The following is a 21919-nucleotide window of genomic DNA, read 5'->3' as shown; positions in this document are numbered from 1 at the left end:
CTTGTCAGAAAGGATTACCATCAAACATGGCCTAGGTTCACGTAGCCTAATGTGCTCTGTCCTGGAAAGAAAGCTGGATTTTCAACTTGCTTCCCTAAGAAAAGAGGATGCAGAGGAGCAAGAACGATCTTTTGGTCCCTCTGCAGCCAGAGCAACCCTGTGCTTGTTAGAGCTGCTGGCCCATTTCAGACAAACCTGAAGGAAAGCCGAAAGCATTTCTGCTTTTGGCAAGGGCAGGTCCTTTCTGGGTGCTCAGGCACCTGCCAGCAGAGGGGCAGGCTCTGTTCCTTACGGATTTTGAGGAGCAGTTTTTCTTTGAGAGGGTGTGAGCTTTCCTCCAGTTCTGCTGCCATTGGGTGTGTTTTCATGGGCAGCCTTTGCCATTTAGGGGTGCTGTAGGGTGTCCTAGGCAGGAAGCAGTGAGCGTGTCACCGCCAGCCCTCAGGATGGCCAGTGTTGTCCCATGCTGCCAGGGGATGTCTTTGTAGAGCACTCTCAATCTTTTCTTTTGCAGGCAGCACAGCCTGCCCTTCTTAGGGCTCATCCCCTTGGCTCCAGGCCTGATCTGAAGCCTGCTGTGGTTTGCAAAAGATTTTATCTTAGGCTTGCTGTTGGAGCTGGGTGAAGTACTGGGGGTGGTCTGTGTCTCTGCAGAGAAGCCACCAGGCTTGGGCAAGCAGACTCCTGGAACTGTGAAAGCAGGTTTCGGTCAGGACCTTTCCAAGCATGACCTCAGCCTGGGGATTCTTTGAGTTGTTTCTGCTTCTGCAGAGCTCCAGAGTCGCAGGGCCCACCCCCACGCTTTCACCTGCAGCTCTGATGACTGGTGTTACACTAACCAACGTGGAGATCACCCTTCTGTGCCGAGGCAAAGATCGGCAGGAAGCTCAGAGACTGAGAGGGACACTGGCCCAGCTGCAGACCCCTGATTTGGAAGTGATATCCCCAGATCTGGAATTGGACACTTGGGTCAGCCCTTGACCACAGCAGGAGCAGCACTGGCTGCGTGGCAGAGGCACCCAAGACTCTGACTCCAGCTCCTTTCCGTGGGAGGCATGGTTGCTTAGCTATACAGAGCCTGGGAGAAACCAGGCTGCTTATTTTTGGAGCCTAAATCTGGGTTTAGGTTCTTCTTGTTAGCATCCTGTATGAAATAGGTTGCCCACAGCTTTTGATGCTTTTGGTTTCCAGCTGGGGGGTTTAAGTTTGCACAAATCATTAACAATTGGGTGGAAAGGATGGACTGCTGTGCAGAAAGAGAAGGACTTAAACCCAGCCTCCTTACTTCTACCTGACTGGCCAGCAAGGGCAGTCTCTCTCCTTGCTTGGTGTAAATCAGAAGTCAGTCCTAGGCAACTACCATGCTTTGCCTGCATGCAAGGGAGGGTGAGGTCCCAGGCAGGAGGTTTGTGGGCTGCCTTTTGGCTACCACTGGAGATGAAGGTGATTTCAGGGTCAAGAGCTGCTCCTGACCTGTCCCTGTGCTCTGCTGCAGCGTTTGCTGGGCAGCTCACAGCCCTCTTCGGTCCAGCTCTGGGTTTCCTTCAACCGCAAGCCGATGCGCGTGGCACAGTTTGTCACCAAGCACCCAATCAAGGTAAGTGCTGCTTTCCCACAAGAACTCTCTGCCTCTTTGGCCCAGGATGCCTTCAGATGTCAGCAGCTCCTTCCCTGCCTTCCACCACACACGGTGGGAGTTGGAGCTAGGAAGGGACCTCATCTGACCCCACGCAGGGGGTTTGGCTGAGCAGCAGCTCACGTTAGGATGCTCCTGTGGTTTATGTGATGGTGCTTTACTCAAACCATTCCTGCCTGTGGGGAAGCACAGGAGTATGTCCTGTGCTGGGTGTGAGGCTGTCCAGAAAGAGCCATTGGCTTCCTCCCATGCTGCTGATAGAGGCTGGCAGCAAACCCCAGATACCCAGGGAAGAGCTAATGATCTCAGTGCTCTGTGCTTTGGCTCTGCTTTTGGGAATCTTACCTCATGGTGTGGGGTGCCAGGTTGCTGAGCATGTCCTGGAGCATCCATCTTCACTGCGGGCAGGGGAAGCAGAGTGGGAGAGCCAGAGTCTGTGATCTGTGAAGCAGACATGCTGTGGTGTCCCCAGGCTGGTGGGGATGACAGAGAGTGTGAGGAGCAATCTTGTCTTTCAGCAGAGCCTTGGGGCTGCTCCCAGCTGCAACATGCTCTTGGCCTGGGTTGAGTCTGAGCAGAGAGCAATCCAGCACCAGTGAGGCTTGGCACCCAGTGCTGCTCCAGGGGGACTTTGCCAGTGAGTTGTGGTGGGCGGAGGGCAGAGGACAGCAGTTGCTAGAGGGGAAACACGAAAGTGAAAGCTAAGGGAAGAGTCTTAATTGCTAAGCAGAGAAACAGCAATGCGTAGAAGGAAGAATAACTTTGAGTTATCTAAGAGGAAACGCTGGACTGGCCTGGATGTAAACCCTGCTTGTGTGCCCACATGTATGAAACCTGCCTGCCTGTCATTGACATCCCAAAGGAATATTATGTTGCTGATGCCTCGGAGGATCAGGTGTTCGTCTGCGTCAGCCACGATAACAACCGGACCAACCTCTACATCTCGGAGGCAGAAGGCCTGAAGTTCTCCCTGTCGTTAGAAAATGTGCTCTACTACAGCCCGGGAGGAGCTGGCAGTGACACCTTGGTCAGGTAACGTGGGATGCACCTAACTGGCTGTGGGAAATAGGAACGTTAGCCAAAGCCACAGCGCTGCCCCGATCCATGGGCTCGACAGTCCCTCAGTGCCCAGGTCCAGGGAGGCTGCAGCTCCCTGACCCCTTTGCGTTTCCCTGCAGGTATTTTGCCAACGAGCCCTTTGCGGACTTCCATCGCGTCGAAGGCGTGCGGGGAGTCTACATTGCCACCCTGATCAATGGCTCCTTCAGCGAGGAGAACATGCGCTCTGTCATCACCTTTGACAAGGGGGGCACCTGGGAGCTGCTGCAGCCCCCGGCGCAGACGCGCTATGGGGAGCAGATAGACTGTGAGGTAGCATGGGGCAGGAAGGGGCAGGGGGGCAAGAGCGGGAGAAGCCTGCGGCGAAAGAGGCTGAGACGGCAATCCCGCCACGAGGGAGTCCTTGCCCCCCTTTCCAAGTGGAGAGGGATGGACTAGGTGGGAGGAGGGCATGGGTGAGTGAGGGGTGGGGGGCTGATGCCGCTGTGTTTTGCACTCCCAGTTTTCCCAGGGCTGCTCTCTCCACCTGGCCCAGCGCCTGAGCCAGCTGCTGAATTTCCAGCTGCGTAGGATGCCCATTCTGTCCAAGGAGTCGGCGCCAGGACTGATCATTGCCACCGGTGCTGCTTTCCTTCTTGCAGCTCTGTGTGTGTGGGGGGGACACGACCTGGGGGGCATTGTTGTCCAGGCATGACAGAATGCAGTTTGTGCATGCAGGTTACAAGGATGCAGTTCAACTCCATGTTTTGCTGCCTCTTCTCCCTGTTCAGTGATTCCAGCATCTGTCTTGCTGGAAGCAGCAGCAGAGTGCTGTGAGAAATCCTGCCTGCTTTATTTGCATCCTCTTCCCTGCTGCTGGGTTTCTTGAACACACAGAAATTCCTGCCTCTCTTGCTCTTGTACTGAGGAAAACATTTGCACATTTTGTTTGAGCACGCTTCTGGCCATAGGCTTTTCCCCAGCTGCTTTCAGGACCTGTAATGGTCTTATAATATTTGCTTTTGGGGGAATTAGTTTGTGTGAAGCATCAGCTCCTCTGTCACTGTCATTGTGCTCACAGAGAAAAGTAGCTTAGAGGTGTCTGGCTTTGTTTTAAGCAATCATTTTGCCTTCCTGATGATTTCCCCCATTCTCCTAGGCTCCATTGGCAAGAACATGGGAAAGAAAACCAATGTCTATGTCTCAAGCAGTGCTGGAGCAAGGTGGAGAGAGGTAAGGCTCAAGGATCAGTCCTGGGACCAGTCTTGTTCAGCATCTTTGTTGGTGCCATGGACAGAGGCATTGAGTGCAGCCTCAGCAAGTTTGCTGATGACACCAAGCTGTGTGGTGCAGCAGACAGGCTGGAGGGAAGGGATCCATACAGAGGGACCTGGACAGGCTGGAGAGGTGGGCACAAGCCAGCCTCATGAGCTTCAGCAAGACCAAGTGCATCTGGGTCAGGGCAATCCCAAGCACAAATCCAGGCTGGGCAGTGCCTGGCTGGAGAGCAGTCCTGAGGAGAGGGACCTGGGTGTGCTGCTGGAGGAGAAGCTCAACAGGAGCCAGCAGTGTGCACTTGCAGCCCAGAAAGCCAAGCAGAGCCTGGGCTGCATCAGAAGAAGTGTGGCCAGCAGGACCAGGGAGGTGTTTCTCCTCCTCTGCTGCACTCTGGTGAGACCCCACCTGGAGTACTGCATCCAATTCTGGAGCCTGTATTACAAGAAGGATGTGGAGATGCTGGAGTGTGTTTAGAGAAGGGCCAGGAGGATGCTGAGAGGGCTGAGCAGCTCTGCTATGAGGACAGTCTGAAAGAGTTGAGGCTGTGCAGTCTGGAGAAGAGGAGGCTCTGAGGTGACCTTCTTGTGGCCTACAAAATGGCTGGGGAGGGACTTTTGAGGCTGTCAGGGAGTGGCAGGACTGGGGGGAATGGAGCAAAGCTGGAGATGGGTAGGTTCAGGCTGGCTGCGAGGAGGAAGTTGTTGAGCAGGAGAGTGGTGAGAGGCTGGAATGGGTTGCCCAGGGAGGTGGTTGAGGCCCCATGGCTGGAGGTGTTTAAGGCCAGGCTGGATGGGGCTCTGGCCAGCCTGCTCTAGGGTAGGGTGTCTCTGCCCATGGCAGGGGGATTGGAACTGCCTGCTCCTTGTGATCCCTTCCAACGCTGACTGATTCTATGATTCTTCTGCCTGTCAGCTCAGCCAAGACAGTGGTGCAGCAAGTAGAATATTGGCAGCGATGTAGCTAAGTGATGTGCAGCCTTAAGGAATAAAAAGTCACCTCCATGCCTGCATCTGGAGGGAAGGTGATGAACATCCCTTGAGACCAAGGCAAAAATATCTTTAGATGAAGGCCTAGGTTGGCATGGAGGTGGGCTTCATGGTAAAGGTGATGGGTTCAAATGCAAGAGAGCTCCTTCCTCTATTTCATTTCTTCATCTAGCAGGACTTGCCTCTGGCTTGGGGCATCTTTTGGACTGGACTGACAGCCAGGGGGTTTTGTGTGGGAGTGGCTGGAGAGGCTCCAAGGTCTTCCAGAAGAATAAGAGGTTGCCCTTGGTTTATGGGGAGTTTGATGCTGTTTGCTAAGTGGCTGCTCTGGTTTGTGGCAGTAGTTGTGGTCTGTCTGTGCCTTTTGCTGTGAGTGTAAGGCAGTGCTTCGGCATCTGCAAGCCATTTAATCCTGTGAATGAAACCACCTCCGTCCCCTCCCCTAAGCGCTGTGCGGTCTGGGTTAAGGGCTGGGCAGCTGCAGCCAAAGCCGACTGTGGTTCAGAGCTTGGCCCTCGCTGAGAGTGGCTGCCTCTGAAATTCAGCTGGAGAGTGGCTGTGGGGAGCTGTGTGGCGAGACAGGAGTGCCCACAGCCTGCAAAGCTGAGGCTTCGGGGTGCCAACCTCCCCTGGCTCGCAGGCAGGTTTGCATTGAAGTGCAACTAAAACCTGCTGAACGCTGACCCGCAGGTAACAGTGCCAACTCCTGACTTCTTTGGGCCCTTTGTCTCCTGAGTGGAGGTGCAGAATGACCCAGCAGTGTAGCTCCTCGGCTGAGCAGCAGTAACACAACTCCCTTCTCTCAGCTTTGGCAGGCAGCAGAGTGAAAGGCTCTGTTGCTTTCCAGACCGCTGGTGTGATCTCACAGCTCAGAGGAGAAAGGAACAATACATTCAGTGCCCCACCGAAGAACCTCCCCAAGTGCATTAGCGTGTCCTGCTGGCAGAGTCAGGCACGTTTGTGCTTCCTCTCTTCACCCTGAGCTGCACTGGGCTCCCCAGATAGGAAAGCAGAGGTGGTGGTCACTAAATCAGTAGATCTGAGAGTGAGTGTGGTGTACAAGAAACTTCTTTCTGTGAGATGCATGAATGAACTGTCTCTGGGGCTTGTTTTTGCACTCCATGGCTCTTGCTGTCCAAGGACAAACATTTATCTGCAGGCCTAGGAAGTTCAAGCTGAGTGTTGGAAAGCCTCACAGACATGGCAAAGAGCTGCAGACTGAGAGGGGAGCAATGAACTCTGGTTTCATGTTGTTGTTCCACTGATTCTTTCCCTGCACATGGCACAGGAGGAGCCTGAGTGTGGGGCACGGTGCTGCTCTTAAACACAGCTGTACGTTTAGGGGCACTGGGCTGGCTGCTCTTGTCTGCAGGTGTCAGCCCATAAACACTTGAATCTCTGATGCCTCCAGGTACTTCACAGGCTCACAGGATGTTAGGGTTTGGAAGGGACCCAAAGAGATTATCCAGTCCAATCCCCTGCCAGAGCAGGACTGTACAATCTAGCTCAGGTCACATAGGAACACATCTCCAGAGAAGGAGGTTCCACAACCTCTCTGGGGAGCCCTTGGCTCAGCCCAGGCGACCCAAAACATTAACTCTGGCCAGGCAGCATTTCTGACCAAGTGTGCTTTCCAGCCAGGCTTTGCCCTTAATTTGGCATAGCTCTGAGGCACCTCTCAGCATTGTTTCTCTTCCAGGCACTATCTGGACCCCACTATTACACCTGGGGTGACCACGGTGGCATTCTTGTGGCCATTGCACAAGGTACAGAGACCAACCAGCTCAAGTAAGTGGCAGGGGAGCAAGGGGTGGTGCTGAGGCTGGGGCTGAGAGAGTGCCCTGTGACGGGCAACACCCAGCCCTGGCAGCTTTCCCAACCTCCTTTCTCCAGGTACAGCACAAACGAAGGGGAGACCTGGAAGACATTCACTTTCTCCGAGAAGCCAGTGTTTGTGTACGGCCTGCTCACCGAGCCCGGCGAGAAGAGCACCATATTCACCATCTTTGGCTCCTACAAAGAGAATGGCCACAGCTGGCTGATACTGCAGATCAACACCACTGACGTGCTGGGTAGGTTGGCAGGTGGCACAGCCATGGCCGATGCTGGCTGTGCAGGTGGCAGAGCCACCCTGTCTCTGCCGTGCAGCTCTTGCCTAAACCATCGGGCCCCGTGCTTCACAGCCTCAAGCAGCCCTGTGTGTGCAAGTGAGATCTTAACACACCCTCTGCAGGGGGCTGAGAATGAGGAGAGGATGTGGGAGAGGTTTTTCAGAAGCCCAAAGTAACCTAAAGCTCAGGCTATGACCCAAGCAATCAAATAAATCCTCTCAGGCTTAGATTCCCACTGACTGGTTGGGCACAGGAATACCAAGTGGGTGCAGAAGCACCTTTATTGCTCTTACCCTCTGTCCTAATTTCCAGAAGGGACCCCAGAGAGATGCCCTCAAGTCCTGTTAGCAGGAGACCAACCACATGCCCCAGAAGGTAGGGCAGAGAGGGCACCTCTGGCAGGGGCTGTGGTTCTGCTATCCACACTTGGGTCGGGTCTTCTGTCCCTCATGTCCACATGGATGTGGCTGCTGAAGGCAATCACATCCCCTGTGTGCTCCTCATATCCCCTCTCACCTCACTGAGGGGACTTGTTGAAAAGGAAAGGGGAAAAAAAGTCCTCCTGAAGGCTTGTGCCTATGAATGTTTTATAACCCATTTCAGCTTTGATTGCAAGGCAGCATTTTAATCAAAGAGCAGTTAAACCCAGCAGAGGAATTTGCTTGACTACAATTTATAACCAATTCCCTTGACGTGCTGTTGGAAACAGATCTGTTTGGTAACCAGAACGACTTCATTTAAATGAGGCATCACAGATTCACTGTCACTGCCACAGAGCTGCTTGTTGCCTCCTGTCACCAAGTGCTGCTGCACGCTCGGAGATGCTTTCTGCTTTGCCTTTTCTCTCGGGGCAGCACTAGAGCCTGGCAGTCAGGGGGAGGCTGCTCGGTTTGTGCCGTGGGTGGCAGGAGGAGAGGGGCAGTGGGTGTTATAGTGGTGCATGGCTGAGTGCCAGCATGCCTGCTGGGTCTTGATGCCAAGATGCCAGTAGCTATGGCAAGAAGCTGAGGTTTGATGAAGCCCCTTGGAGACTGGGCTTGCTGCCTGGATCCTACAGCTGCCCCTGGGAGGCCTTTTGCACCTCCTCTGAGAGCAAGACTCTGCACCCCTTCAGTCGTTGGGGTGCAGTACTGATGCAAGCCATGGTGTTGCGCTTTGTGCAGTGCTGGGCACATAGCAACAGCAGAGACTAAGGAACATCTGCAGCTCTCATGGGTTTAAACCCTTGGTCTAGGGTGCCACAAGGACTGCACCTTTCTTTTACCCCAACCTTGTTGCTTCTCTTAGGGGTCCCTTGCACAGAGAATGACTACAAGCTGTGGTCACCCTCCGACGAGCGAGGCAATGAATGCTTACTGGGGCATAAAACTGTTTTCAAAAGGAGGACTCCTCATGCAACCTGCTTCAATGGGGAAGATTTTGACAGGCCTGTCATGGTCTCCAACTGCTCTTGTACAAGGGAGGACTTTGAATGGTAAATACCAATTAATCTCTTTTAGTCTGGATTGAAAGTCTGAGATTAATATCTGTGACCAATCACTCAAAGTGAACAAACATCCAATTTACTTAGCTCTGTGTACTGCTGCTTGATTTTATAGCAAAGAGGAAACTAAACAGACTGAAAACATCCTTTCATTAATAACAGGGCATGAGACTTAATTAATGCCTTTAGAGCCTTTCAAGAGCCTCTGAAAGGTTCCATAGAAGAGCAAAGTATTGTTAATCCATCACCTTCTTTCAAGTCATGGTGGACAATTTCCCATCACATATAGAGATCCTCCACTAAAAAGTTTTGTGAGCCTTTAGCTACAGGGGTGCCACTGGCCCTGCTAGATCAGTTTTTCTGCAGTTTCCACGTTCTTAACACTGCACAGGTCTCAGGATTAGGAAACATGCTCTAGCAGTCTGTTACAAAGGTTTGGGGATAGAAAGTGAGCTGCTGTTCAGGGACTGGACTTTCAGCAGAGCTTGCAGACAGACTGCTCTAGTGCCCAGTACGTGCAGCTCAGGAAAGGGGTCCAGACCTGCCTGCCTAGCCCTGAAACACTTGAGGCTGGCTTGTCATGAGCAGGCTGGTGGGGTCTGATCTCTGCCACAGAGTTGCAACCCTGGGCTCCCTGCAAAATCACATTCACATAACCTCTTTCACAGCCTTTTCCATAGAACAGATGCACTGTAACTCCCATTTTACCACCAAGAGAAGCCAAGAGACAGACCAGTGACCTGAGCCAGCTAAGCTAGAGAAATGGGGCTTGTAGCCAGATTTTCAGGGCACACTGGCTGAGCTGTGCTTTGCTTCCTCACCTGCCCTAGTCTGCTCAGGCAAAACATTAACTGAGTATTCTGGAGACATCCTGGAGACAGGAACTGTCTGGCTACAAGATTTTATTAATATGCAGCTAAATACTGCTAATAGACTTCTGAGAGACTTTGGGTACTTAAAACTTCTATGCAAAGCCAGAGCAGAGTAATAACATAGCATGGCTACAGGTTTTTTCCCTTCTCCTCTATCCCTCCTTGCATCTCTTCTCCTCTATCCCTCCTTACATCTCTTTTCTCCTTACAGTGATTTTGGCTTTAAACTGAGTGATGATTTATCATTAGAAGTTTGTGTTCCTGACCCTGAATTTGCTGGGAAACCATATGAGCCACCTGTCCCTTGTCCTGTTGGCTCCACTTACAAGAAGACTCGAGGGTATGTGTTGTACCTGGGAGGGTGACTGAATGTTCTGATGCTGAGATTTATCCTGTTAGTGATTAAAAAAAGCCCCCAAGGGCCACAAAACCCACATGGCAGTGAGCAAATGACAGGTTAGGTCGTATGTCACAACATCTGATCTCTAGCTAAACACCAGCTAGCTGCTGCTGCTGGTGTGTTAGCAGTTGCCATGAAACAAACTGCCTGGCTGTGTCTGTTGCAGCTACCGGAAGATCTCTGGGGACACTTGTACAGGTGGAGACATTGAGTCACGGCTTGAAGGGGAGCTGGTACCTTGTCCACTAGCTGGTGAGTATGAACAGCACTGATTCAGGCACAAGGGCTTTATTCAGCAAACCTTTGGCTGGTGCCAGAGGGATGACACACAGCTTACCAGGAGGTTTTCAGACAAAGCCTATGGCACAGGAAATGAAATCACAGAGTATCAGGGGCAGGATCACCTATACCAGATCACACAGGAACACATCCAGGTGGGATTTGAATATCTCTAGAGAGGGAGACTCCACAACTGCCTGTTCCAGCGTTCTGTCACCCTCACAGTGAAAAAATTCCTCCTCCATGTTTGCATGAAACTTCCTATGCCTCAAATGTCACTACGGGTTATAAATCCATCATCTCCTGTCCTGTCCAGGGGCCCAATTGCCAAGGGACCAATATCACAGTATCACCAAGGTTGGAAGAGACCTCACAGATCATCAAGTCCAACCCTTTACCACAGAGCCCAAGGCTAGACCATGGCACCAAGTGCCACGTCCTGCTCAGTTGTGGCTTCAGCCTGCAGTGCAGAGGCCTCTCTGCTTCAAAGCCCTCGGAGCAGGCTGAGGGCAGGAACCCTCTTATCCCCGTTGGATCCTTGCTGTAGCAGGCTTGAACACAACCAGAGAGACAGGAGATCAAAGAATCTCTTGGGAAGGTACCACCCTAAGACAGGCCACCATATAGAGGTGAATGATAGCTGCCTGGGGCCAGTCGGGCAGGGGCTGCCCTTTCATCCTCCATGCCTGCTAGACTTCACCCCTGTCCTTATTTCCTCCTCTGGCGCATGGAGCACCGAAGCAGTCTCCTGCTCCTGTGCTGCCAGGGTTGTTTGCATGCTGCTCATTAGGGCTTTAATTTAATCTGCCGTCACGAGCTGCGTGATTAGCATGCTCCACACAGCAGCTCCGGAGCCAGCCCGAGACAGGGGAGAGGAAGGGCTGAACCGCTGCTGCGGCTGAGCAGAGCCCCATGCTGCCAGCGGCAGGTGTCCCCGCACCGACCTGAGGTGCAAAAGCCAGGTCCTGGTGGCTGCCTGGGGAAGCCTTCCCTCTGCTGGGGTTCATACCAGCGTTGTGCTTAGTTCTCCTCCTCCTTCAGAGCCTGACGTGTCATTCAGCCCTCCGAGCCCTCTCGAGCTGTTTGGAGAGCTGTGTTAGCCACGCTGAGAAGGGCCCTGCTGATTGGAAAACAAACCTGCAGTCCCCAGCAGGCTGGGCTTTGAAGTGCTGTGTTCCCAGAGTATTTGCTGATCGTCCGCAGATAGGTGGTGGCTTGCACCATGGTAACACTTTCATGTACAGTATCTGTTTCGTATCTCCGCGTAATCTCATTAGGGATGCACAGCCAGAGTTACTTAACTGACATTAGCTTTACTCATTAATTGCATTATTGGACTTCAGTGGGGATGTGCTGATGCCCGGGAGACTTTGTCCCAGCCCAGGATTCCCTTACTCTGGATTCAGTGCAATTTAGAGACAAAACCTGCTTTGGAGTATTTACTGCGGTGCGGTGTCCCCTCAGCCTCCCAGGTTTACAGCACTGTGAGCTTTCTGAGGCACAGGAGATCAGTATTCCGTTTCTAATTGGCAGCACACTAATGTGTGAAGAAAGGGGTCACAGCAGCTTGTGCTGTCCTGACCTCCTCCCTCAGCTCCTGGAGCAAACAAGGGCTGCAGTGTGCTCCCGGGCACGAGTGCACGCAGGAGCTGTGTAAGGCTATTAGCCTGTTCTCATTAACCTAATCCCACTGAGACAAAGGGCCTTTGCCTCCCCTACGCTGAGGTGCTAAAATGTGTGGTCGGAGGCAAGAGAAAATACCTGGAATTCTCTTCTTGCCCCTTGAGTAGCCTAAACCGGCCAGAGGTGCCTAAACAAGGCGCTCCCTGTTCTTGCAGAGGAGAATGAGTTCATTCTCTACGCCACTCGCTACTCCATCCACCGCTACGACCTGGCCTCTGGTGTCAGCGAGGAGCTGCCCTTGGCTGGGCTGCGAGGAGCTGTCGCCCTGGACTTCGACTACGAGCACAACTGCTTGTACTGGGCTGATGTCACCCTTGACATTATCCAGGTGAGCCAGAGAGAGGAATGGTGGCCACAGTGCCAGCTGCCCGTCTCATCACTGCCTCACACCAGGGGCGGCTGCTGCACATGCGCCCTGAACTGCCCATGTTTGCCTTGGGTACTCCTCCTCTCTGAGCCATCTGTTATGGCTGCTTGCACATCTGGTGGCCCTCACCTTGAGGCTGTGGAGGTTCCTTGGCTTTTAGTCTGTTTTTTTTCTTTTCTTTTTCAGCGTCTTTGTCTCAACGGCAGCTCTGGCCAGGAAATAATCATAAGCACCGGGCTGGAAACAGTGGAAGCTTTGGCCTTTGAACCTCTCAGTCAGTTGCTGTACTGGGTCAATGCTGGGATCCCCAAAATTGAGGTACAGCTATGGGCACCCGTGCTACAAAGAGATGTCAGTGCATCTTTGGGACAGCCAGGCCCATTACTGAGCACCAGCCCTCATCCCACATGCCACTTCACTGGATCTAAACTGCCACATGCCACTTTATTGGGTCTAAATGCAAACGGTGTATGGGAACGCTCAGCCTTGTGTACTTAAACCAGGGTCAGTTTGTGAGATGAAGTTGTGCAGTGGGAATGAGGGGGGAATAAAAGCAGCATCCATGCCCAGCGTGTTTGGGCAGCATGGGGTACAGCCTGAGTGCCGCAGCAGCCAGCCCTGTGCCCAGGCACAGCACATATTGATGAATGCAGCTGCCTTCCCTCTTGCCTGCACACACATACAGCCCTTCTTGGTTTTGCTTTTGGTTCTAGGTTGCCAATCCAGATGGAGATCTGCGACTCACCGTCCTCAACTCCTCCATACTTGAACGACCCAGAGCCCTCGCCCTGGCTCCCCAGGATGGGTAAGAAAGCATTGCAAGCAGTCAAGTGCCACGGTGGTTTGTGGGGGAACCACACTGGTACAGTCCTTCCTTGCACCACTGCACCTATTCGAGGCAAACACAAGGAGAGTGCTGCATGGAAGGCTTTGTGAGGCTTAGCCCTGAAGGGCATGATGAAGGGACAGGAGTGGCGGTGGGGTACAGCTCACAGTCCTGCCCTGTGTAGCCCACTCCTGCCATTCCATGCCCACCTAAGGCTCCAGCTGCCTTGGAGCAGAGGTCAGAAACTGGTTTGTATTTTCAATTCAACTGCTGCTTCTTACCCATACATACCTACTGGTAAACAAATCTGTTTTGCCAGTAAAACTGGTCTGGTCAGTGGGGAAAGCTGCAGCGATGCACGAGAAACTGAGCCACGCTCCAATTCAAGAGCCTGATGCAGGTTACATCTTCTGAGTATGGTTTTGTTGCAGCTCCTGTGCTGCAAATGTAGCACTGCCAAACCTGGGCTGCCTTTAGCTGGCGTGTGCTGACGTGAAGCAGTTCAGCACAGGGTAACCTACGGCTGCACTCTCACCGCAGAACCTGAGGCTAAATCAGCCTCACTGTTGCTGCTTGTAGATCTGCTGCTGGGGTTCATTAGAATTGCAAAGAGCTCCTTCTCCAAAGGCAAGTCTTGCGAGAGACGTGGAATGTAAAGCATTCCAACCTCTGCTTCGTAACCTGTTCCCTTTTGATGGGCTGCTTTTACTGTTCCCTTTTGATGGGGTGCTTTTACTTCGAGTAACCCCTCTGCCTGGTGGCAGGCTGATGTTCTGGACAGACTGGGGGGACTCCAGAGCTGGCATCTACAGAAGTGACATGGATGGGTCCGCAGCTGGCTGCATCGTTTCGGAGGGCGTGAGGTGGCCAAACGGCATTTCTGTGGATGAGCACTGGATCTACTGGACTGAGGCTTATATGGACAGGATTGAGAGGGTTGACTTCAGTGGGCTGCAGAGATCTGTGATCCTGGACAGCCTCCCTCACCCCTACGCTATTGCTGTATTTAAGGTATGTGTGCAGTGACTCTCCTGTTGGCATGCGTTTCCATGGCATGGTTGGTCTGTGGAAGAGGCAGGTGGCAGGGGTGTGTTGAGCACGCTGGGTTTGGAGGGTGGGAGTGGGTGTGATGCTTGCTTGCTTTCTGCTTCTGCCACGTTTCCACAGAGCCCTGAAACAAGCAGGCAGGTGCAGTTAAAGCTGGCACCAACATTCATGAGATGCTAACTGTGCCTCAGCTGCACTGTGCTGTCCTCCCCAGACTCTGCTGCTCAGCAGATGACCTCTACTTCTCCTCCCGCTCAAATCCCAGTTCTATTTTTCCTAATCTTCCTTGCCTTAGGTTGGGAAGACTTCACAGTCTCAATTGCCCTGTGTATGTAGGTGATTGGGGGTGGCTTAGTGCAGGTAACCACTGAAAGCCCTGGCTGTGCCAAGAGCAAAGCCTGTGTTTCAGAATGAGATCTACTGGAACGACTGGTCACAGCTAAGCATTTTCAGAGCATCCAAAACCAGTGGCTCAAGAATGGAGATCTTAGTTGGCCGATTAAATGGGATCATGGACATGAAGATCTTTTACAGAGGAAAGACTACAGGTAATGGCATGAGTGTGCAGGTGTTCCTTCCTGCCATTTCCACAGGTTCCCAGGCCACTGGGCCCTCCTGGCTTGTATTTCGTGAGCCCAAATATGTTCCTGCAAGATCGTAAGTGCTCAGGTGCCACTGTGAGGAATGTGTTTCATGAGCAGTGCACCCTGCTTGTTGGTTGCCAGGCTCCCCATCTGGAACAGAGCCCATGGGGCAGTTGGCTGTGGAGGCAGCTTACAGTTTTGGGGCACAAACCGTGGCCTTTCCATGCAGGGTGCAGTGTGAGTGGCAAAAAGAAGAAAAAAAGACTCTCAGGGCTGCACTTCTGTTGTCCTCCAGTTAGTCATGAGTCTGGGCTGTGGCAAGGAGGCCCCTGCATGAAGAATCTGCTGAAAGCATTGGCTCCATTGTCAGATGGTTATGGGACCATCAAAGGGCTTTGCCAGCCCAAAACCTGGAAGAGAATAGAAGGACGTTTAAGGCACTCGATCCTGGAGCAGATGTCTCTGTGTGTTTCTAAGGCCAGCCTCAGCACTCTGCTGCAGAGCTGGCTCCTAACGGGGCTGTGAACCTAAAGCGTGGGATGGCAGACAGAGCTGGGCCTCCCACAGCATCTCCAGCTCTGTCTTGACAATGTCCTCTTCCTCTTTGCCCTTGTGCCAGGGGAGAATGCCTGCATCAGCAAGCCCTGCAGCCTGCTCTGCCTGCCCAAGTCAAACAACGGCAGGAGCTGCAAGTGCCCTGAGGGGGTGTCCAGCACTGTGCTGCCCACAGGGGCGGTGAAGTGTGACTGTCCTCATGGCTACATCATGAAGAACAACACTTGCATAAAGGAAGGTAAAACCCTGCTTGATTCTTGCTGCTGCTTTACATTGAGAGAAGGTTTTTACCTTTCTGGAAGGTCAGCACGACCTCTCCACTGGCCTTTGTGGGAGGAGGAGTGCAGCCTGTCTTCTGGGAGCGCCTCATGCCAGCTTGCCTTTGTTTTGCCTTCTGCACCAGAAAACACGTGTCTGCCCAACCAGTACAGATGCTTCAATGGGAAGTGCATAAACAGCATTTGGCAGTGCGACAACGACAACGACTGTGGGGACATGAGCGACGAGAAGAACTGCCGTAAGTGTCCTGCCCTGCGGCTCACCCCACCCGCTGCAGACCCCTGCCCGTGCCCCACGCTCCCTTCGGAGTCACTGAGCGAGAGGTGCTCTGGGAACGCAGCTCATCTCCTTTGGTGGACACCCCAAGCTGGTCAGATGAGCTGTGTCCTGCAAGGACCTGTGTTTCCCCCTTGATGCCCTCACATGAGAATGTCTGAAATTTGGAGAGGCTGATGCCAGCCCTCAGGCAAGGGCAAGTGTTTGTCCCTTGGGGTGGTGGTTCTGAGGCTCACTGAGGGCACAGCCAGTGTTGTGGGAAAGAGTGCAGATCGAAAGTGGCTTTCTGTCTGGGTTGTGTGGACGTGGGCCTCCTGTTGAGCTGATCCCCAGAGAGATGGCTAAATGCTGTCTGCTCTATGCAGAGTGCCTAATGTCATTAAAATGCAGTAGTAGCCCCTCGGGCTGCACTGACAGCATCTCGCAGGATCTGCCCCTCTCCCTCCGCTCTCCTGCACCCTCAGACAGCAGGAACCGTTTTCTAACCACCACTTTCACCTTCTTCTCTCCCTCCCTGCTGTGTCAGCCACCACCGTGTGCGATGCCGACACCCAGTTCCGCTGCCAGGGCTCAGGGACCTGCATTCCACTGTCCTACAAATGTGACCTGGAAGATGACTGTGGGGATAACAGCGATGAAAGTCACTGTGGTGAGTGCCTTCACTCAGACCTGCAGCCCTGTGCTCTGCAAGGGCAGAGAGCTCAGCAGTGTTTTAGGGCAGGATGCTACTCACAGGCACTGCTTTGCTTGTTTATCCTGCTTAACATCTCCCTCCTCACGTCATTTACTGGGTACAGGGAAGTGAGGGACAAGAGATGAGAGTGAGGCTCTAATTCTCCCCCTTGTTGTGCCTTGATTGTCCATCTCTCCCAGTCAGCTTGGCTGCTGCTGTAACCTGACCCCAAGTATTTGCTAGAGAATATAAGCTGACCTTGAGCAGCTGCCCATGGTGCCATGTTTGTGGCCATCCATCTCCAGCGTAGGCAGTCGAGATGTGGATTGCTGAATGGAAGGAAGAGGCTGGTAGTCAGCAGAAGTGCTCTTGATCATTCAGGAAACCATTCTTGCAAGATGAGTCTGCTATGCAGGGCTATCCAGTCTGTCACTTCTGATACCAGCCTCCTCTCCTCATCCCATGTGAAACTTTTTCTCCTCCTCTTCCCTGGCCCTGGCAACATCTGAACCAGGTGTGCTTGTTTGCAGAGGCTCACCAGTGCAGGAATGATGAATTCAGCTGCAGCTCAGGGATGTGCATTCGCCTCTCCTGGATGTGTGATGGTGATAACGACTGCAGGGACTGGTCTGATGAAGTGAACTGCACTGGTAAGCACTTGGATGTGATTAATAATCTTCTGTGTCAGGCACTCCTTACTTGTAACCTGAAGTGCAGTCGATGTCTTGTGCCTCAGTTTCCCTGCCAGTTAGCTGAACCACCCAGCAAGGCAGCCAGGCAGCTTGCAGCTCAGGGTGGTGTCATGCTCTGAAAGTGGAAGGTTTCTTCACTGCAGTGCCTTTGACAGGCCTTGGGGCTCGCTGTAAATTTGCTGACAGCTTTGTGGTGCTCATGCAGTGACCCAGCTTTGCCTTGGACTTGCAGGATTGCACTGACAGGCAAGCCTTGCTGTGTGAGGGCCACGGGGCCAGCCACCTTCTGTGTACCAGCCAGCAGTGGCTGTGCCTCTCAAGCTCCCTTGAATGGGGAAAATGGATCTGTGGCTGCCAGGCAGTCAGGGGATTCATCTGTGCTGAAAGGGCTTCGTTGTTGCACAGACAGCAAACAGGCCAAGTGTGCATTGATACTGTTTACAGCTTGAACTTTGACCATTTTATTGCTGCTAAATCCATTGCAAAAAGCAAGCAGATTTCATGAGGGGGAATGGGTCCTCTCCTGGGCGACCTCAATTGGTCTGTGGGTTTGTAATTGTAAAGAGAGTGTCATGAGTATGGAGTCACACGTGGAAGGTCTGCTCTTGTTTTCACTTACAACTCACATTGATGCAACCTGGTTGCCAGAAAGAGATTTGGTCCTAGTTTATGCCTCTCAGGCAGCAAGTCCTACACCTGTAAGCCTCACTCTCTGTTTGCTCTTGGGAGTTACAGCACTCAACTGTCCCTTGGCAATGCAGTGTAAAATTGATGTCCCTAAGCAGTCTCCTGCCAAAGCCTTTTTCTCCTTAGGAAAGCCAACACACAACAATGGATTGGCCTTTTCCATTAAAAACAAACAAAAATACCTAAGAAATCCAATCAAGCCAAAACCTTCACATTTGCAGGAGAGTTCTGAGAGTAGGCAGTGCTTAGTCCATCAGTGAAAGGCTCTACAGCTACCTGAAAGGAGGTTGGAGTGAGATGGGGTTGATCTCCCTACTTCTCCCTAGTATCAGGTGACAGCATGAGGCACTTAGTGCCATGGTCTGGTTGATTGGATAGGGCTGGGTTGGACTGGATAATCTTGGAGGTCTCTTCCAAGCTGGTTGATTCTATGAAATAGCCTGAAACTGTACCAGGGGAAGTTTAGGTTGGATATTAAGGAACATTTCTTTACTGAAAAGGTGTTCAGGCATTGGTACAGGCTGCCCAGGGAGGTGGTGGAGTCACCATCACTGGAGGTGTTCAGTAACTGTGTGGTTGTGGCACTCTGGGGCATGGTTTAGTGGCCATGGTGGTATTAGGCTGATTGTTGGACTTGATCTTAGAGAACTTTTCTAACCAAAATAATTATGTGTGTCTGTAAGATCATACTTGTAGAGCAATGCACAGGACAGTTCCAGATAAAGCAGTGGCTTCCATGCCACATGGCTGAGATTTGATGTGTTGATGGGGTTAGGAGAGCCCTGGGGATACCAGCAGTAGCTTAGCTCTATCTGCATCCTTTGAGCTGCTGGTACAGACAGTGGGGCTAGCTGCTGTCCTGGGCCTCTGATGCAAGGAGCTAGGGAGATCCCTTTCACAGAATTATAGAATCAAACAGGTTGGAAGATCATCCAGTCCAACCTAGCACCCAGCCCTGGCCAATCAACCAGACCATGGCACTAAGTGCCCCAGCCAGGCTTGGCTTCAACACCTCCAGGGATGGGGACTCCACCACCTCCCTGGGCAGCCCATTCCAATGCCAATCACTCTCTCTGACAACAACTTCCTCCTAACATCCAGCCTAGACCTCCTCTGGCACAACTTGAGACTGTGTCCCTTTGTTCTATCGTTGGTTGCCTGGGAGAAGAGACCAACCCCCAACTGGCTACAACCTCCTTTCAGGTAGTTGTAGACAGCAATGAGGTCACCTCACCCCCATGGCATTTGCTGTGCCTGGAGCACACAGGGTTTAGAGCGCGGCGCTGGAGACGCTGGTCGTTAGTATTCCATCTGCGTGGCTTTGGGAGAAGGTTTAATTTATACTGGTATCACTTATCTCACATACGAGTTTCTCCAGAGAGAATTACTCAGGAAAGGAGCCTACTTGAGAAATGCATATCAGGTTTGTAAAGCCCAGAGTTGGAACTATCTAAGAGGATCACAATTATTGGAGAAACATTTCATTTGACTCCACCGGCTGCAATTACAGCTCTTATCTGAAATAATTACATTTCACACTGAATACCTAATAGAATATTACTGCCACCAGATTCTGCTCTTTGGAAATATCTGCCAGTGCATGTCACTCCAGCTTCAAATTCCAGAGCATGCAATTTAATTAAGTTGAACATTGCTTTTCTTCTCAGTAAGGATGAGGTTGAGGAGCGGTGTTTGGCTGGGAAGTGACAGCACAGAGCAGGCTCCAAAAAAAATTAAAATAGAATCAAGCAGGTTGGAAGAGACCTCCAAGATCATCCAGTCCAACCTATCCCCCTGCCCTATCCAATCAACCAGACCATGGCACTAAGTGCCTCATCCAGGCTTTTCTGGAAGACCCCAGGGACGGTGCCTCCACCACCTCCCTGGGCAGCCCATTCCAATGCCAATCACTCTCTCTGGGAAGAACTTCTTCCTAACATCCAGCCTATACCTACCCTGGCACAGCTTGAGACTGTGTCCCCTTGTTCTATTGCTGGTTACCTGGGAGAAGAGGCCACCCCCCACCTGGCTACAGTGCCCCTTCAGGTAGTTGTAGACAGTAATAAGATCACCCCTGAGCCTCCTCTTCTCCAGGCTAAACAGGCCCAGCTCCCTTAACCTCTCCTCATAGGATTTGTGCTCCAGGCCCCTCAGCAGCTTCGTTGCCCTTCTCTGGACATGTTCCAGCACCTCAACATCCTTGAGGTGGGGAACACCACTAGTGACAGCTGCCAACTGGATGTGGCACCATTCACCACCACTCTCTGAGCTCTGCCATCCAGCCAGTTCTTGATCCAGCATAGAGTGAATCTGTCCAAACCATGAGCTGCCAGCTTGGCTAGGAGCTTCTTGTGGCAGACAGTGTCAAAGGCTTTGCTGAAGTCCAAGTAGACTCCATCCACAGCCTTCCCCACATTCACCCGGCGGGTAACCTGATCATAAAAGGAGATCAGGTTGGTGAGGCAGGACCTGCCCTTCCTAAACCCATGCTGGCTGGGCCTGATCCCTTGGCCATCCTGTAGGTGCTTTGTGATGGCACCCAAGATGACCTGTTCCATGCCCTTGCCTGGCACTGAGGTCAGGCTCACAGGTCTGTAGTTTTCTGGCTCCTCCTTACAACCCTTCTTGTGAATGGGTATCACAACCAAGATACGCCACAGGCAGATAGTTTCTTGATGGGAGCACAGGGAGGCAGCGGTGCCCTGTGCTCAGGCATTGCCCCCTGGCTCTGATTTCAGCAGTATACCACACCTGCGAGGCCTCCAGCTTCCAGTGCCACAACGGCCACTGCATCCCGCAGCGCTGGGCCTGCGACGGCGACGCCGACTGCCAGGATGGCTCTGACGAGGACCCTGCCAACTGTGGTAGTGTGCGGAGGGAGCTCTGCCATGGGGCGGGAGGGACTTGTGCAAACGTGCTGAGGTTGTGCTGGCTTGAGGCTAAGTTTTACTGAGAGCAGTGAAATCCTTAGCTGTGAAAAGAAGGGCGAAAGAAAACCCACAGTAATCCACATCCCTCACTTTTGTGCTGGGAAACACAACCAGTCAAAATAGAGATCAGAGGTCACCTCTGAGAGTGGGGAGAGCCTGGAATGGGTGGTCCAGGGAGGTGTTTAAGGCCAGGCTGGATGGGGCTCTGGGCAGCCTGCTCTAGGGTAGAGTGTCCCTGCCCATGGCAGGGGGGTTGGAACTGGCTGATCCTTGTGGTCCCTTCCAACCCTGACTGATTCTATGATTGATTCTCACACACTTCTTATCTCTCACTTTGGGCTGTGCCTTCATTCTGGTGGTCTGATCTCTGTGGCTGACTCTGCCTTGAACTCTCTAATCCACCTAACACCTTTTTCCTCTAACCTCCTTGATTTTTTTTGATATCTCACCTCAGGTCTCCAGATTTATCATGTGAGATATGTGGGTTGACCTAATTGTTTCTGAAGGGAGGGAAAGAGGGAAGGGGCAGGGGGTTTGGGTCAGGATCCCTCCTGGGGACTCTGTTTCTGGGAGGGGTATTGTGTTTCTGTATTACTTTTGATTTGTATATAACTGTATATATTTCTGTATATCTGCTTGTATGTTGTGCTAAGCTGTGAAATATAGCTTCATAGCTTCATTCTCCATTTCCAACTCGGCTGAGCCTAGTCTGGGTGATTTTATAAGAGTGGGGGGGGATGAGTAACACCCAGACTGTCACATCATTATTTTGGCACCCAGCGTGGCTGCAGCAAACTCAGAGGAATGATTCACAGATTGTATTGGGTTGGAAGGAATCCTCAAGGGTTTTGTCCACCCCACCCTTGCAGTCAGCAGGACACCTCCAACTAGATCAGGCTGCCCTGGGCCACAGCAAGGCTGATCTTGAATGTTTCCAGGTGTGATGGTTTGGAAGTTACCTGCTCTCCCCCCAGCTCTTATGAATTCATCCAGACTAGGCTCAGCCAACTGGAAGTTAAGGAATGAAGCTTTATAGTCACAGCTTAGTACAAGATCCAAGCAGAGATTTCCAATCTCTACAGCTAGAGACAGAAATAGGCAAGTTTAAGGTAATACAGAAACACAGCAACCCTCCCAGAAACCAGAGTGCCCAAGAGGGGCTCCCAACCACCCTTCTACCTCTTTCCCACCCCTCTACCTTACCCCAGAGTCTGCCTTACATGCAAGGTGAGTTTGG

General features: G+C 52.3%; 1 protein-coding gene across 2 annotated transcripts in view; it reads left to right on the top strand.

Annotated features, from left to right (window-relative positions):
• SORL1 (sortilin related receptor 1) overlaps nucleotides 1-21919 on the top strand; it is a 62451-nt gene that overhangs the window by 19488 nt on the left and 21044 nt on the right. The window contains exons 7-26 of one of the 2 annotated variants that reach the window (XM_064173314.1): nucleotides 1496-1597; nucleotides 2499-2668; nucleotides 2815-3007; nucleotides 3198-3315; nucleotides 3834-3907; nucleotides 6638-6726; nucleotides 6832-7010; nucleotides 8337-8523; nucleotides 9616-9744; nucleotides 9971-10056; nucleotides 11922-12094; nucleotides 12320-12451; nucleotides 12847-12938; nucleotides 13724-13970; nucleotides 14416-14554; nucleotides 15210-15383; nucleotides 15549-15662; nucleotides 16227-16349; nucleotides 16904-17023; nucleotides 20494-20616. In XM_064173314.1, the coding sequence (XP_064029384.1) occupies nucleotides 1496-1597; nucleotides 2499-2668; nucleotides 2815-3007; nucleotides 3198-3315; nucleotides 3834-3907; nucleotides 6638-6726; nucleotides 6832-7010; nucleotides 8337-8523; nucleotides 9616-9744; nucleotides 9971-10056; nucleotides 11922-12094; nucleotides 12320-12451; nucleotides 12847-12938; nucleotides 13724-13970; nucleotides 14416-14554; nucleotides 15210-15383; nucleotides 15549-15662; nucleotides 16227-16349; nucleotides 16904-17023; nucleotides 20494-20616 (2764 nt within the window). Of the gene's footprint in view, nucleotides 1-1495; nucleotides 1598-2498; nucleotides 2669-2814; nucleotides 3008-3197; nucleotides 3316-3833; nucleotides 3908-6637; nucleotides 6727-6831; nucleotides 7011-8336; nucleotides 8524-9615; nucleotides 9745-9970; nucleotides 10057-11921; nucleotides 12095-12319; nucleotides 12452-12846; nucleotides 12939-13723; nucleotides 13971-14415; nucleotides 14555-15209; nucleotides 15384-15548; nucleotides 15663-16226; nucleotides 16350-16903; nucleotides 17024-20490; nucleotides 20617-21919 lie in introns of both variants that reach the window. The other variant, XM_064173313.1, reaches the window with a different exon arrangement.

This window comes from Pogoniulus pusillus, chromosome 38 (genome assembly GCF_015220805.1).
Source record: "Pogoniulus pusillus isolate bPogPus1 chromosome 38, bPogPus1.pri, whole genome shotgun sequence".
NCBI lineage: Eukaryota > Metazoa > Chordata > Aves > Piciformes > Lybiidae > Pogoniulus > Pogoniulus pusillus.
Note: the sequence above shows the minus strand (reverse complement) of the source record. Positions and strands in the feature narration are given on the sequence as shown.